General features: G+C 39.9%; 1 protein-coding gene across 2 annotated transcripts in view; it reads right to left on the bottom strand.

The window, feature by feature from the left end:
- Window positions 1-16,088: 16,088 nt before the first annotated feature.
- Window positions 16,089-17,429, bottom strand: part of SLC30A8 (solute carrier family 30 member 8) — a 43,647-nt gene continuing 42,306 nt past the window's right edge. For both annotated transcript variants that reach the window (XM_060611188.3, XM_078441539.2), the window contains one exon: window positions 16,089-16,530. In XM_060611188.3, the coding sequence (XP_060467171.3) occupies window positions 16,385-16,530 (146 nt within the window). In that variant the 3' untranslated portion in view covers window positions 16,089-16,384. The remainder of the gene's footprint in view (window positions 16,531-17,429) is intronic.

Genomic DNA, 17,429 nt, shown 5'->3' with positions numbered 1-17,429 from the left:
CTCTCTCTCTCTCTCTCTCTCTCTCAAAAATAAATAAACATTTAAAAAATTTTTAAAATAATATATTGCTATCATGATAATCATTTATAATGAGGAACACGTTGGACCCTATTCTCTCCCTCTAGCAGCCAGTTCAAGATAGTACCTTACCTCTGTCTGACTTTTGAAGGGATATGCCAGCTTGAGCTATTAATGCTATTTTTATTATTTAGTATTCACTGAGCACTGAGAAGTTACAGCATTTGTGGGGACAGCCTCTCTGGCTCTGAGAAGAGCTGGGAGCATAGAGCTGGAGGGGTGTGTGGCTGGGAATAGCACAGCCAAAAAAGACCATCTGGACCAGAGCAATCAGGGCTCCCAAGAAACCTGTGGGGCCTCTGACTAAACCAAATTATTTGGCTTCTAATCAACTTAACATTGAAATTCTCCAAGCCCTCCTGTCTAAGATGCTAATTTCTCATAAAGAGGCGTGTGATGTATAGGAGCCCGTATCAATCAGCCTGCTGCTTTTTTCTTCTGCCCCATCTCACTTCTGTCAGCTGGATTGATCCACTGGAAAATAGAGACTTTTCCCTTATAATAAATCAAATCCCTAATTTGAATAAACACCACTGCCAAACCCTCACTTTAAGAGGTCTAAACACATTTGGGAGTTTATGGCTTTGCCACTCTAATAATACTTCTTCTGGAATAGATGACAGATTCCCTTTCTTGTTAGGAAAATGGGCAGGCTTTTTTCCAGGCCAATAGTGCCTTCTAGAACCATGCAGTCCTTGACCTCCAACCCTTCCAAAAATTGTTGGAAGGTCAAGGGTGTTCTTAATTCCAACATAACACCAGTACAGAAGCTGTCTCCTCCAACATATTAATTAGTAACAGGATTTTATTCTAAGTCATAAAATGCATCCTGCATTTGCTTTCTTTACTTTATCATCTGCTTAAGCCAGGTAAATGGCATTCCAAAAAGGCTAACTGTGTCCACACTCCCCAATAAGCTAAGCAAGACCTTCCTATTAAAACCTTGTCTTATAAATTTGACTTACAGTGCTGGGGGAAAATTCAGATCAGAACCTCTGCCTCATTTTCCATGAATTACTTTAAGTTTCTCAGATATAATGTCAGGCGTATAAGAGCTGCTCAGTCAATGTTTGCTGAACAGAGCACAATTGTTACTACCAAAATAATTATTTTGCAGCTTAAAAGGATATGTATTTGCAACCTCATGGTTAAGTGGTCTTACAGGAAGACCTCAATAAGCAATTCTCCACAATTCAGAGAAGCAAATAGTCAGTGTGTATATGACTGTGTGTGTTTTAGATGTGTTGAACATTGAGGAGGGGAGAAGGGGCAGCTACACTCCCATGAAAAGAGGTAAATCTTTTCTACAATTTCTACAAGGTAGTGCCATGCAGAATTCATGGCAGTTAGTAATAATAATAATAATAATAACAACTGCTGATTATATGATAGTTTACAGTCTACAACGTGCTTTTTCCTATGATTTCCCATTTGATCTCCACAACAAGTACAGGGGTAAAAAGGGTCAAGAAGATGCTTATCCTCATTTTACTTGTAGTGACACAGCTCCAGAGTTATCTATGAATGACTTACAATGATAGAATTGGCTCTGTCAACACCTGTCTTGTTATTTTTGCCACCCCTTATTCCCATCTGCTACCTGCACCCCACTTCCTTAAAGGCTCAAGCAGGGATTCATGACCCACTCCTATATTTTAATGTAGGATATATAATGTAATATAATATAATATAATATGGTATAATTATTATAATAATTATTTGTTCAACAAGCAATCCTGTGATTACTTGGATGTCAGGCACAAGAGTGGGTTCTAGGGGAGGATAAAAAGCTAAACAAGATAAAGATCACTGCTTTTGAGGCACTCGAAGCCTAACTGGGAAAATCAGATTTGGAAAGAAATATTTTTTTGTGGAATATAATAAACGCCTACAAAGTGTTGAATAAGTAAAGAAGGTGGAGGAGCTGTCTTCTGAGGGTGGAAGTCAGAGAAGCTTCGGAAAGATGTGATCTTTGGCGAGGGCTGAGAGGATGAATAGGAGTTTTTATTTTCTTCTAGTTTTATGGTGATATAACTGACATATAATATTGTATAAATTTAAGGTATAACATAATGAACTGATAGATGTATATATTGTGAAATGATTGTCACAGTAAGTTTAGTTAATATCCGTTACTCTGACAAAATTGTTTTTCTTATGGTGAGAACTTTTAAGATCTGTCTTAGCAGCTTTCAAATATACAATACAGTATTGTTAACTATAGTCACCATGCTGTACATTACATCCCTGAAATGTATTTATCTTAGAACTTGAAGTTTGCGGAATACGAGATTTTGAGGAGGAGGAGGAGAGAAGAGAGGGTATTTTAGGTACGGGAAGTGAGCCAGAGTGCAGAGTCATGAACAAGAATGGCCTACTTGGGAACAGATTTGAGACGCTCAGTGAGCCACAAGTATAGGATGCTTGGGAAGAGTGATAGTGGATGAAACTGGAAAATGAAATCATGTCAGATGAGAAGTCTAGGTTTTAATCCTGTGTGTAATGTATATTGTCAGAACTTAATTTTTAAAAAGGCACAAGATTTGTAAATAAGTGTTGTACCTATGTACTTGGTTAATAAATTTTAAAATTCCTTCTCTGGAGGGAGGCCAAGATTGTCCCAGATCAGGTGTGGATAGGATATGGGTCTTAAAGTCCATGGTAAGGATCAACTGGGTACCATAGCTTTTCCCTGGTGTCTGTATGAAGGAAAAGGGACAGCTTCTGCAGACCCAGAGGAGGAAGCCAGGGCATCATAGCCAAAAAGGAAAGATAGCCAAGTACGGGTTTATTTATAATTATCTTGTTTAAATGGTGGGGACTCCAAACAAGAGACGCATCTCAGGAGCATGGAGATGTGATTGACTACTTATGTCACCCCCCACCTCCACCTGGTGATTCTCCTGACACTGATCATGGGTTATATTTCCCCGAGAGTGGTGCTTTACTGTGTGTGTGTGTGTCAGTCTGAGTATGTGTTAAAAACAAAGACTTTCTTTATAAGGGGTTTTAGGGTACTTGGTCAATCTTTGATCAATTTATTTGAAAATGTGTTTTGCCAAAACAATACAAACCTACCCAACTGCAGCCTGCCAAGCTTCTGCAGTTTCCCCTTCTATCCAGTGGAGAGCTTTGCATTTACTAAAATTTCAGTTCCTTGCCATGGCCTTCAGAGACCTTACCCATTCCAGCCCCACTTGTCCCTCTTCTCCCAGCCTTGCTCACAAGGCTCAGGCACAGTGACTGCCTTTCTTTTCCTCAAGCCTGTCAAGCTCTTCCTACCTCAGGCCTTTGCTCAAGCTGGCCTCCCTTTTCCTCTGCTCCTTTGCAAGACTGGCTCCTTCTGGACATTCAGGCTCATCCCATATGTCATCTAACGTAAAGGACCTATGTAACCATGCTGTATAGATAACTCCTTCCCTCTATGCCATCTCACTCATTACTGTATCATCTGATTTGGTTTTCTTCTTACCACTGCTAACTTTACACAGAGTGAAGATCAATCTTATTTAAGTAAAAAAAAAAAAAGAGTTTATTTGAGAATAACAGAGGAATTGTAATTCAGGGAAAGCAAACTATGGTGAAACATAGGCGAGTCTGAAGAGAAAGGGGAAGGTCACCTTTTATTAGGTTTTAGGAGAAACTTGGGGAGGGTTATTCTGAACAAAAGTTGATTGGAGAACAATAGTTTGAGGTTGTGCAGCTGCTCATTGGCTGCAGGTGGTCAGTAGTGTGTTGTTGCTGGGGCAGGGAGGGATCTTCCCGCCTTTTTGTAAAGGCAGGAGATGAATTCCTATGTGAGAAGTGCCCTCCCTTGTTGAAATATTTTTCATCTTCCTCCTTCCTGTTGGTGATGCAGGCTGCAGTGAGGACCACGTGTGTGTGAGATCTCCCACTTCAGGGTTTTCTGACTCCATTTTAAATGAAGTTTTCTTTATCTATTTTCACACCATTTATTGTTATGTGAAAATTTCTCATTAAAGTCTTCATTGATTGGTCTGTTGTCCATACTCCCCACTAGAGAGTGAGTGTCACGGTTCTCTCGGATCCCATGCCTACCACACAGCCTAGCGCATACTCAGCAACCACTAAACAAACAGTCATTAAATAAACAAATGAATGAAAAAGCAAAGACAATTTTAGGGTGACTTAAATTCTGCCCTACATCAGCATTAGTGTTTCAAATACCTAATATCTATTTGACATCAGTAATCATGGAGGGAAATGCCATCTCGTCTTCCTTGCATCACATTATTTCAATGTCCCCTGGTCAGGTTGTATGTAACTTAGAAAGCAGTTTTCCTTTGTTATCCCCAACCTATTAGCCTTCTCTCTTACCCCACACCCCATCCTTCACCCTATATTTCCGTGCTCTCCATCTATTCTTCCAAATGTTGTCAGATCCCACAAGTTTGCACTGTAACTGCCTCACTCTTTTTGTTTGGAAACTCCTTCTTCCCTTCTATTTTTCCACTTCCTATTTATTTCTACCAATTCCTTAAAATAATAGTTTACTCAACAGAACTAATCTAATTTTTAAAGGTCATCTGATATGGGCCAGAGATTTTTTTCTGGCATATTTTGATCATATGATACTTTAAGTGAGTGCATTAATCTTTCATTTTTTTATTTTATTTTATTTTATTTTATTTTATTTTATTTTATTTTATTTTATGAGAGCACGAGTGGGGGAGAGGGGCAGGGGGGGAGAGAGAGAGAGAATCCCAAGCAGTTTCCACGCTTAACATGGAGCCCAGCTCAGAGCTTGATCCCAAGATTCTGGGATCATGACCTGAGCCAAAATCAAGAGTGAGATGCTCAACACTAAGCCACCCAGGTGTCCACATTAATTTTTCTAAAATAAAGAACCCATACCTTCTATGACACTGCATCAGGGTTCTTATTTACAAGGTCATTTTAAAATTTTTTTAATGTTTATTTATTTTTGAGACAGACAGAGAGAGCACAAGTGGGGGAGAGGCAGAGAGAGAGGCAGACACAGAATCCGAAGCAGACCCCAGGCTCTGAGTTGTCAGCACAGAGCCCAACGTGGGGCTCAAACTCATGAACTGTGAGATCATGACCTGAGCCGAAGTTGGACATTTAACTGACTGAGCCACCCAGGCACCCCAACAAGTTTATCTTTAAAGCAGGCTTCTAGTTCACAGAAAGAGGAAATATTTTATGTTCTCAGTCCATACTATGTGCAGGCCACAATGAGGATGTCACATTAGTTATCTAATGATCACAACAACCTTGTGGTATAGGTGTCGGTATCCCCATTTTATTGTGAGAAATTTTACTTCATGATGTAGTCAAAACAGCTAGAAAAATGTACTGGATTGGAACCAGGAGTGAATGAATCCAAGGCTAGAATTTAAGTGCACATATTTAGTGTTTAAAAGAAAACATATGAAAGAATTAAGTGTTTTGCCATCTTAATTAATAACCATTAAAGTCTGCTGGACAAGGGTATGTTACTCTGAATAAGGTAATTCACTGAAGACTTTTCTGTGTTAGGCCATATGCTAGGTGTTATTATTCATCATAAATATGATTAACAGGGAGGGGAACAAATATAAACACCACAGACACGATACAGAGAGTCAAAGGCAAAAGCACAAGCAGGTATCTAGTTGGAAGTATAGCACTGAAGATGGAGATTGGCATTGGGTAGACTGTCAGGGAAAGCTTTCCGGACAAGGAACCATCTAAGTAGGTTCCCCCCCCGAAAAAAGTAAACTTTGTATTTTAGTTCAAAAAACTAAAACTTATTGAGAACTTACTCCAAGTAGTGCAATGTGCTAAGTACTTTAATCCTCACAACTCATTTAATTGTCATGACTAACAAAATAAAGTGGGTATTATTAAGCCATTTATCAGTGATGAAATGAAGGCTTAGGTAGGTCGAATAGCTTTCTCGTGGTCAGACAGCCATTGTGTCGATCAGGGTCCAATGAGACCACATTAGTTATTCTCTATTATTTTATGGTTCATATAAATATATTAACTAGGTATTGAAGAACTGGAAGGCAAAAAGAGAACACTAAAATATAAAACACAGAACCCCATAAGCAGCTGACACTTTTAGGACTTGGGAAACTAATAGAGCTCAGACCTAGAGAAGGAAACCCCCAAGAAACTAAAACTCTGTGCCTTGAGATGGAGGCACTGAGCAGTTGATGCTGGTGTCTTAGCCTGGGGTGGCCATGGTGCAGCTGGGGTCTAGACCCCTGAGGAAGGAATATAGCAAGCTGCTGCTTTGCTCTGAGTTTCTGTGATGAGGCTGGTTCTGTGAGTGGTGGATAAAATGTAAACTGGAAATACCGCTGCAACCAGAATGAACTGCCACAGCCAGGCTAAAGAAGCATTGCTGGTTGACACTGATCAGGAGAAAATCAGGCAGGAAGCTAACAAGAAGAAAGTCTCCTTTTCTTCCCTGCAGGCTTCTGGTCCCCCTCCAGGGCCTCTGAACAGGAAGCAGCCCACAAAGCAGAAGTGTAGTTAACGCCATCCCTACCCCAGCATCGTGAAGCCAAGTGTAGACAGCTGGGAGCTGAGAGACAAAGGCTTAGCACTGTCATTCTCTCATCATTGCCCTTCCACTGTTCCCCGTCCTTGGTGACTATTTCACTCTTCCTCCTCTTGCCTTAAATCCCCAATACCTCCTCCTCCATTGTCACACTCTATTAATGACCTTTCTTCCTCCTTCACTTAGAAAACTGAAGCAACCAGAAGAACATGCCAGGCTGCCTCCACCACATCTGCCCACCAACCTGCAGAGCTCTGTTCTTGTACAATCTCAGGTTTGTAGGTAAATTAGCCAGTGCCCCCCTAGAGCCAGTCCCAACACTTGCACCACAGAATCCTTCCTCTCCTGCTTATCCACGTATACCACTCTAGCAATTGTCTCCTCTCTCTGAGTGAGTGACCATTAGTACAAATAATCCACGTGCTTCCCTATACTTCCCAGATTCCTTTCAGTTGGGTTGGGATGAATTCTGGCCAGTGGACTCAAGGCAGAAATGAGATGTGTCAGTTTAAAGGCACTGCAAGTGACAAGTTTAAGATGTGGTTAAAAACAAGCATATCTCTCCTCTCTCTCCCCCTTTACCACAAAGACTAAATGTTCCACATGGCACCATTATAAGATGGCCTTCATGGCCATCCTGTATAGCCTCCTGTATAACCATGTGGAGCCAGAAAACCACTACTTTTGTAACTGCAGCCCAGATTTATTTCCTGAAATGCAGACTCATATAAGCACTGCCTATTTGACATCTTCACTTTTTTGTTTATATAATTTTTTAATGTTTACTTTTGAGAGAGACAGAGCATGAACAGGGGAGGGGTAGAGAGAGAGGGAGAAAGAGAATCTGAAGCAGGCTCCAGGCTCTGCCCTGCCAGCACGGACCCGACGTGGGGCTCAAATTCACAAGCCATAAGATCATGACTGGAACTGAAGTCGGACAATTAACTGACTGAACCACCCAGGGGCTCCATTCACTTTTTTGTTTAATAAATTGTATAATTCAAGATTCCCAGTCCTACCCCACCCCACCCTGTCAGCTTTCCCCATTCTCTTTTTCTTTTTTTCCAGCTTTATTGAGGTATAATTGACAAATAACGATTGTATATATTTAAGATGTGCACATTGATTTTTTGACTATGTGAAAACATTACTACAATCAAGCCAATTAACATTTACATCACTTTAGTAGTTACCATGTATGTGTGTACGTGTGATGAGAACACTTCAGATCTGCTCTCTTAGCAAATTACAGATAAATAATATAGTATTATTAACTATAGTCACCATGCTGTACATCAGATCCAGAACTTATTCATCCTGCGTTAATGGGAACTTTGTACCCTTTGACCATCTCCCCATTCCCCACTCCTCAGCCCCTGGTAACCACCATTCTACTCTCTGCTTTTATGAATTAAACTTTTTTAGATCTCACATATAAGTGGCACCATGTAGTAGTTGTCCTTCTGTGTCCGGCTTATTTCATTAGCATAATGTCCTCAAGGTTCATCCCCGCTGTTGCAAAAGGAAGGATTTCCCTTTATTAAGGCTGAATAATATTCCAGTGTGTGTGTGTGTGTGTGTGTGCGCACACGCGAGTATGTGCACATGTGCACACCATATTTTATTTATCCATTTATCTGTCAGCAGACAACATAGGTTGTTCCCATATCTTGGCTATTGATAGTGATGCAAAGAACATGGGAGTGCATATATCCCTTGAAGATACTGATTTCATTTCCTTTGGATATATACCCAGAAGTGGGATTGGGGTTCCTGGATCATAGGGTTATTCTATTTTAACTTTTGAGGATCTTCCATGCTACTTTCCATAATGGCTGCACCAGTTTCATGCCCACCAACAGTGTACAAGGGTTCTCTTTCCTCTACATCCTCACCAACATTTGTTATCTTTTGTCTTTTTGAATAGTCATTCAAAAAGGTGTGAGGTGATGTCTCATGTGGTTTTGATTTCATGTCCCTGGTGATTAGTGAAGTTGAGCACCTTTTCAAATACCTGTTGGCTATTTGCATGTCTTCTTTTAAGAAATACCTATTCAGACCCTTTGCTCATTTTTCAATCATGTTATTTGATTTTTGCTATTGAGTTGTTTGAGTTCCATATATATTTTAGATATTAACCCTTTATCAGATTTATGGTTTGCAAATATTTTCTTTTATTCCATGTGTTGTCTCTTCATTATGCTGATTGTTTCCTTTGCTGTGCAGGAGCTTTTTAGTTTGATGTAATCCCACTTGTCTATTTTGCTATTGTTGCCTGTGATTTGGGGGTAATATCTAAAAAATCATTGCCCAGGCCAAGGTCAAGAAACTCTTCCCCTAGGTTTCTTCAAATAGTTTTAGTGTTCCAAGTGTTACCCTTAAGTCTTTAATCCATTATGAGTTGATTTTTGTACACTGTGTGAGACAGGGGTCCAGTTTCATTCTTCTGCATGTGGATATCCAGTTTTCCCAAAACAATTTGTTGAAAAGACTGTCCTTTCCCAATTATGTGTTCTTGGCACCCACGTCAAAGATCATTTGGTTATAAATGCATGGCTTTATATTTATGATCTCTCTTCCATTGGTCTATATGTCTGCTGTTATGCCAATACCATACTGTTTTGATTACTGTAGCTTTGTGATATATTTTGATATCAGGGAGTGTGATGCCTATAGCTCTGTTCTTCTTGCTCAAGATAGCTTTGGCTTTTTAGGATCTTTTATGGTTCCATATGAATTTAGTATTGTTTTTTCTATTTCTGTGAAAAATGTCATTAGAATTTTGGTAGAGGTTGCATTGAATCTGTAGATCGCCTTAGGTAGCATAAACATTTTAACAATATCGCAATCTCTGAACAGATGGTATCTTACCATTTGTGTGTGTCTTCTTCAATTTCTTTCATCAATGCCATATTGTCTTCAGCATGCACATTATTTCCCTTCTTGTTAATTTTTTTCCTATTTAATCTTACCTGTTCCAGTACTAACATTCCAAGCTCATCTAACCCTCAAGTCATTGCCCAATATTTGCTATTATACAATGAGACACACTGATATCTCAGTAACTGGAGAAAGAAGTGAAGTGAAATACTTCAAGTTCTGGAACAATCAGTAAGATTTCATCAGGAAATGTGACTAATTTCATGACTTGACTGCACCTGAGAAATACCTTTATGAAATATATTTTCCAGGGGAGAAGCCATGCAGGTGCGTTTACTTCTCAGAGTTGATGTGTAGCATTTGAGTATAAATTTTTTTAGGACCTTCAGCATTTAGTAATGCAGTCATTTCTTAACCCGTGATAGAAATGGAAGTCTTCTAGAGTAACATAAACATATCTAAAGCAATAATGTACTCTCTGACCTTGTGTCTGACATGTAGTTGATCAATAAATACTAGTAAAATGAGTTGGAAAATAAATTGTATGAGTTAAAAATTAATAAAATGAAGTCTCAGGGTAGGAGATTAGTCATATTCTTCAAACTCTGTATATTGAAGTGTCTCTACTGTTGTGCAAATGTTTGTACTTAAGTAAAACATTCTCCATCATTGGGGTATAAATGGTAAATTCCAGAGTGTTTAAAAGCTATGAAAATAATAATTATAATAGAGGAGGAGAAAACAGAGGGGAAGAAGAAAGGATGAAGGGAAAGAAAAGAAGGAGTAGAAGGAGGGGAAGGAGGAAGAGGAGGAGAAGAGGAGGAGAAGGAGATGTCTTCATCAACTGCATTTGATCATAGTGCCTCCCTCAGAATTTTCCCTTTAGTCAACATTAAAGATGACCTAATCTAAGATCATAAAAAATCTTCTTTATGTCTTTATATTTATAAAGGATTAGAGATTGAATAGAAAGAGAATCTGCTTCTTGTTTATGAATTCAGAGCTCATGGAGCCGAGGAAATCTGAACTGTCCTTTCCCCATCCAAATTCATACAAGGTGCTAAACTCTATGAGAAAGTGGAAACTAGAAAAATCTGTCTAGGCCATTAATTATTCATAGAAAGTATTTCTCTAAAGAAATATCAACATAGGGTACTCATATTTTTTGACTATAGCCTTCTTTCATGTCAAAGACAAATGTGGAGTGGAGAATGGGACAGTAACAGAAATTACTGTTCATCATTTTCCTGTACATGCCAGATAAAATCCACTCTTCATCTCTGAAAAAATAAAAGAGAGGATGGAAAAGAAACAGGGCATTAGCTTCTTAAGTGCCTACAGATTCCCATTTGAAGAATGCTGTTCAACTTTGAACAAGATCCCAAAGTCACATCTGATCCTGATTCTTTTGTACAAGCTAACTCACCGTGGTTTATAATCTCTTCAGTACGGCTGGTGCCCTTTCTTCTTCTGTAATACCCCCAAAACCTTCTAAACTCTACGATCTAGGAAAATAACACTTGAAGGGACCATTGGACTGTGTACAACAACCACATGGTTTCAATGGCTTCAAATAGGATAATTATGTTTTTAGCAAATGGGTATCCCTTTGAAGAAAGGAAATATAGGGCAATTATACTGAAACATTGTCTCCTAGGGCTTGATTGACATACCTGAAAGGAGTGCAATTCAGCTCAACATCTCTCATCGCTTCCTGGCCTTTATGGGTGAAGAAGCACAAGTATGTTTGTTTTTTACAACTGTCAAGGGCTACTACTGTCTCTGACCACCATCTTTTTCCCCACTGGAGTTTCATACCAATGACCAAGATGATTTCAACAGTGCCCACGATTCTTAGATCATCTTCCATCTCCCTTAGACCAATCTGTTTCCTCAATGGGTTCTATCCTCCAATAAAAGATTGAGAGTGGAAGAATATATTCTCATTACAGCCTTGACTGGTGTTATGAGAAATATTTTATGCCATGATTTTAGTGACAGAAAGATGATGACTTAACCAAACTCTCTCATTTTCCTGATTTTGTTTTAAACAACATACATTAACATTTTAAAATAGAATTCAAACAGGTGCCCAATAACAGAATGACAAACGTTAAGTGTGAAATCTGAAAGTTAAGAAACTGAGCTACATATGGTCACCTTTTCTTTTTTTTTTTAAATATCCGCCTGTGCTGGACTGTTAAGTGGTTTTATCACTGTCACATCAAGCAGGACTTGTAAAACTTGGGATGTGGGTATTCAAAGACATTTGCTTGGTGCCTTTAATGATTTCTCTAATTAGTCATTTAAACAGATTGCCCTGTGATCCAAAACAGGGAATTCAGGGAGATGAGCTGAGAAAATCATTTCCTGAAGGTACTTTAAACCTAATGGCAGAAAATGAGGCTTGTCTCTGTGTAGGATTCTCTGGCTCATAGTTCACGAGGTGGAGCTATAGCTAGAGAGCCGTGTTCTCCAAAAATCTATAAAATGCACGTGCCAGGTGTTTTTTGGGGACACCTGAGTGCTAAAGGTCTTTGTTGGCTCTGCCAAACTTAACAGGTAAGGAAATGGTGCCTACATGCTAATGACAATTTAGAAACCAAAAGGAGGAAACACACATGGCTAGAGCCAAGTTGTGGCTGGGAGAGAAAAAGAAACCAAGGAAGGGATACATCTCAGGAGCAGGGGAAGAGGGCTGGGAGATCTGTGACTCTGCCTTCTTGAACTGGACAGCTGTATTTTATTAATAAATGTACTTTGAGTGACTAATTAGGCGTTTACTTTAAAGATAAAAGTAGAAGTTTTCAGAGTGTGTCAGAAAGGGACTTATTTTAATGACTCCATGCCTCCCTCACTAGGCAATGCTCTCAGTAGACACCTTTATCTCAGCAAGCATCAATTGCTCCATGAGAGAAAGGGCTGTTCAATTCTCACCAATAATTCTGCCACTCTCTTGTGGGAGTTGTGTTGAAGATTCAAAGCCTTTTAAAAGCCAGGATGATATAAATCTGTGTTCATGCACACATTCATATGCACTCCCTTTGTAAATAAGAATAAATAGAAGTTAGTATTTACTGAGTGTTAGCCACATGCTATGCACAAGTCCAATGTCTTTAAGTGTCCTAACTTATTAAATTCTCACACATCTGAATAGCTAGCTTTTACCGATCAGCAAACAGAGGGACAGAGCATTTAAGTAACCAGCTTGAAGCCACAGAGCTAATAATGGGAAGAGCTAGGATTCAAATTCAGGCAATCTAACTACAAACACGATGTTCAAAGTGCAAACATTCTCTCCTTCATGTCCTTCGACATTCCCATTTCCCATCTGTAACCAAACATATGGAACACATCAATTTCTTTTATGGGCCCTAACATCACCATAGAGTCCTAGATAAATCTTGACTGGATGTTGGATGACAGAGAAGCATATTAAAGATGTGGAGGATGGCGGTGAAGTTGGCCTGAAGAATAAAGCGTCTTGCTTTGAATGACTTGAAAGATGTTTTGACAGGCAGAGAGAATGCAATGGCATAAAGTAAAGAATTCCACTACACTATTCCAGTAATGTCAGTGGCCTAGAGTTCATGATCCTGAACTGCAGGGAAGACACAAAGGGGGAAGCAGACTTTCAAAACTGACACATGGCGCATAAAGTCCCTTGGTGTCATCTGCCCTTTCATCTGCAAATCCTTAAAATCCCCATTGCAGATTGTCTTGCACTTTATCCCCAAAACATCTACCATCCAGAGTTTTCAATCTAGCCAACAAAAGAAGTAGAATTTCAGGGAGACAGAAGAAATGGCTAGGAGCCATGGGGCAATTCCTTTGGTTGACATACAAATCCCCCTACCTTATGATTACCTGGCATTCAGTGTGTTTCTGACATAAAAGATAAATGAGATTTTGAAAAGAAAGCAGAGTGAACAATTACACCAGAATTTGTGTGTTTGCCAAGTCTTAAGGGCTCTGTCCTACACAAAATATGGAAAAGCAAAACCATTCAATGGTCTTTGAGACAGGAGATATGATTTGGCATGAACTATCCCTCGAATTTGGAGAGCCAGCTGAGGCGGGAGACATTAGGAACCTTAGTGGCTCTAATTCTGGTTGCCTAAACGTGCTCACTGAGGTGGGGGACAAGTCTATTTGTCTCCACTGAGCAGGGCAAGCTGTCAGCAGAATGCTAAGTAGCTATTTCAGCAGTGCTGATTGATTTGCAGAGATAGCACAGATGTGACCTCCTCAGTCAAAGTCAATGTTTTCTTGGCCCTCAAATTTCCAGAAAAATACAAATGTAAATGAAAAATAATGACAAGACCCACGAACGGCCCCAGAGTCATTGTCTCGACAATTATTTAATGCCTGTTAGGTTTCCAGCACCCTGCTAGATGCTGACAGTGACATAAAAATCATCAGAGACATAACTCTTATTCTCTACAATATTAATAATGGTAAAGTGGTAAAAAGTATATAGTTTTAAAATCAGAGTTGAAAGTTTCCTTTGCCACATATATTCTGCTTTTCAAATTAAAAACTAACAGGTAACCCTGAGTATGCCTTCCATACAGTCTTCCCTTTGTCTAGAATGCCCTTTTCTTCATCTGTCTACAGAAACTCCAGATCTATTCAAAGTCCAACATGACTGTCACCTCAATGACATGAAGCCTCAACAGCCATGCCCACACAGCAATGCCCATCACTTTTTCTGTGCCCCATCCATGTGTTTGCAATTCAAGATATTATTGTAAGTATCCCGGTTATGTGTCTGAATTCCCATACTCAGTGACCTCTTTTGATTGAAGTTCTTCTAGACCCTGGCTGTTCTTTAAAACATCTCTGGGTATGTTAAAAAAAAAAAAAAAGTATAGAAGTTTAAGTTCCAAATCAGATCCATTGATTCAGGATTTCCAGGATGTGGGCCTGCACATCTTTATTTTATTTTACTCTCTACAAGTGATGTTGAGTTACAATCAGCGCTAGAAGCATGGTATTATACAATCAATGACTCAGAATGAGAGAATTTTGCCTTGCCAGCCGGACTTGTCATTCTCTCCTGCTTCATGTCCTCAATGTTTTTCTCACTCACCCCTCACTTATTGCCCTCCAGCCACAATGGCCATCTTCATTTCCTCCCAGACACCAAGTACTTTCTTCATGGTATCCATTCATGCTCTTGCTTCATCTAGAATGTTCTTACAATTCATTTGGCTACCACCTACTGTTCAGGTCTCAACTTGGGTGCTGTTTCTTCAGAGAGGCTCCCCATCGACCTCCACCAACCTAAATCAGCCTCTCTCCTTTCATCATTTGCCACTATTTGTAGTACATTCTTGGTGTTTATTGGTGGAATGCCTGTCTTCCCAACAAAAGGGGAGGAGCTCCATGAACACAAAGGCCATACTGACATAGTTCACCAATGCTTAGCTCATAACCTGTATTGAAAGATTATCTATTGTTTTAAAGTTTATTTATTTATTTTTGAGAGAGAGAGAAGGAGGAGCAGAGAGAAAGGGAGAGAGAATCCCAAGCAGGCTCCAGTATGTCAGCTTGGAGCCCGACCCAGGGCTCCATCTCATGAACCGTAAGATCATGATCTGAACCAAGATCAAGAGTCAGATGTTTAACTGACTGAGCCACCCAGGTGCTCTGAAAAATTGTTTTTGAATGAATGAATAATGATATCGGTTAAATTACTTAACTTCTGTGAGCCTATGTCCTTGTCTATATAACGATGGTATTAATTGCAACTTTCCAAAGTTGTCACTCAAATGAAATGAGGTGACACATCTGAAAAGCCTAGTACAATACCTGGACAATACTTGGTATTCCATAAATATTATTTAAGACCTGGGAGTTCTTAATTATTTGACTAAATTATTTTCCATATGATCTGGAATAAGAACTCTGATGCTCTGTGCCTCCTTGTTTTGTTATTAGGTCACACCAAGTGAAAACACTCAAAAAGCAGCAATTTCATAATTTTTCATTTGTCCAGAGCTTTTACACAGAGAAGCAAAATACCATTCAATAGTTTTAGACATGTTAAAACATAATTTGTGAGAAGGAAAGAGGACATTTCTACCCCATTTAGGGAATGGTGATGCTGATAGGGAGTAAAAAGAAACTGCTCCAAATCCTATTATAAACTGGCCAGAGAGTCAAGTTCTAGTGGGGTGTTAAGCTTCCAGCATCTCTTTTAACTTAAGCTCTTCCTAGTTTGCTTTTTTCTCCCATTTGAGGAGAATTTTGTGACTTTTCCTGGGCACTGATTCCTAATAAGACTTTCCCAAGTTCAATTTTACCCACTCATCCTCAGGATACATCACTGAAGGGAGATGAACTTTTTATTGCCTATGGTTACAAACAGCTGTTACTTCAGCCCCAGTCAGGAATAGTCCATACACACATTCCTGTGATTGAACACAGCTACTGATGAGTTGAGAATCCAATTGATTAATGAATCTATATGCATCTTCATTCATGGTGGATGGAGCTAAATAAAGAAGAATAAAATGTGCACTGTACTGTATCATGAATTTCTCAAACTTCTTCCTTTGGTTCTTTATTTCTTTTTTTTTTTTTTAATTTTTTTTTTTCAACGTTTTTTATTTATTTTTTTGGGACAGAGAGAGACAGAGCATGAACGGGGGAGGGGCAGAGAGAGAGGGAGACACAGAATCTGAAACAGGCTCCAGGCTCCGAGCCATCAGCCCAGAGCCTGACGCGGGGCTCGAACTCACAGACCGCGAGATCGTGACCTGGCTGAAGTCGGACGCTTAACCGACTGCGCCACCCAGGCGCCCCTGGTTCTTTATTTCTTATATTCTAGAAACTGCAGAGCAGTGTGTAGTAGGCCGTTGAACTCTGGAAGTTGACATTGTGACTAAACTAGTCCCGGGGTTCTTCACAGAAAAAACAGTCAGGGTCCTGGTCAGCTGGAGATTCCATCTGAATGGTGAGTGAGTGCACAGTAAAGCTATTGTTGAGGACTTTTACAATATCTCTTCGAACAACCTGGCTGTCCCGGCTGGCTGCTGTTGAGAAAGAACCACAGTGAGAGGGGCACTGATTGTACACACATGGGTGACGGCTAAACTTCCAGCCTCAAGCACTTTGTCTTTAACCTGGTGGGGAGGGCCATAGGCGGAGCACTCAGGGGAAGCACTCTGGCTCTGATAATCAGCTATATCTACACAGACAAGACAGGGGGAAATTCTAGTGCAGCAAAGTACCCATCACTATGGAAACTCTTCCTGCCCACAGTTCTCTCTTGGGTCTGGCCCTCCTAGAACCTGACCATGGAAGGGGAGATAAGGCCTGAAAAAAGCCAAGACAAAGCTCTGATTTTTTATACAGCCCTTCCCACCAGTCCCCAGAGATCTTTGCGTTGAAGCTCTTGTATCTAATCAGCATTTATACCAAGACTAGTGATAGGAACAGGGAAGCATTTAGAGCTCCCTACAGACTCTTCTTTGAGCAGGAACCTCACTGCCATCTTCTCTCTTGTCCCAAAAGATATCAGGAAGCTGTAAGATTCCCTCCATAGTAACCTGATTGTTTACTAGATTCTTCCATCTGCAGTGAAATATTGGTGTAGTAGATGCTATAAATTACCTGTAGCCACATCTGAGCCTCTCAGCAAAGCCGAGGATATCGGAGAAAGCATAGTCCTCAAATGCCTGTCGCCAGTGATCCTGTACCTTGCCTCTAAGTAACTTCTTGAATTATTTTTTTAGCAGCCTAACATATCATTTGGCCTGAGCTGTCTCCTGAAGCAGTGAGAGGCTTCCCCTCCCCCACTGCCTATCTCCCCAGCTCTAGGACACATGGTGCACAAATCACATTCTAGTTGAGAAAGCACTTTTTTAGAATAAACCCCAAATCCTAAGAATTATCTCACATGGTTACAGAATTTCTAACCATCCACTGAGGG

Source organism: Panthera onca, chromosome F2 (genome assembly GCF_046562875.1).
Source record: "Panthera onca isolate mPanOnc1 chromosome F2, mPanOnc1 haplotype 2, whole genome shotgun sequence".
In the NCBI taxonomy this organism is placed as follows: Eukaryota; Metazoa; Chordata; class Mammalia; order Carnivora; family Felidae; genus Panthera; species Panthera onca.
The sequence above is the reverse complement of the archived record's forward strand: the minus strand, read 5'-3'. Positions and strand labels throughout refer to the sequence as shown.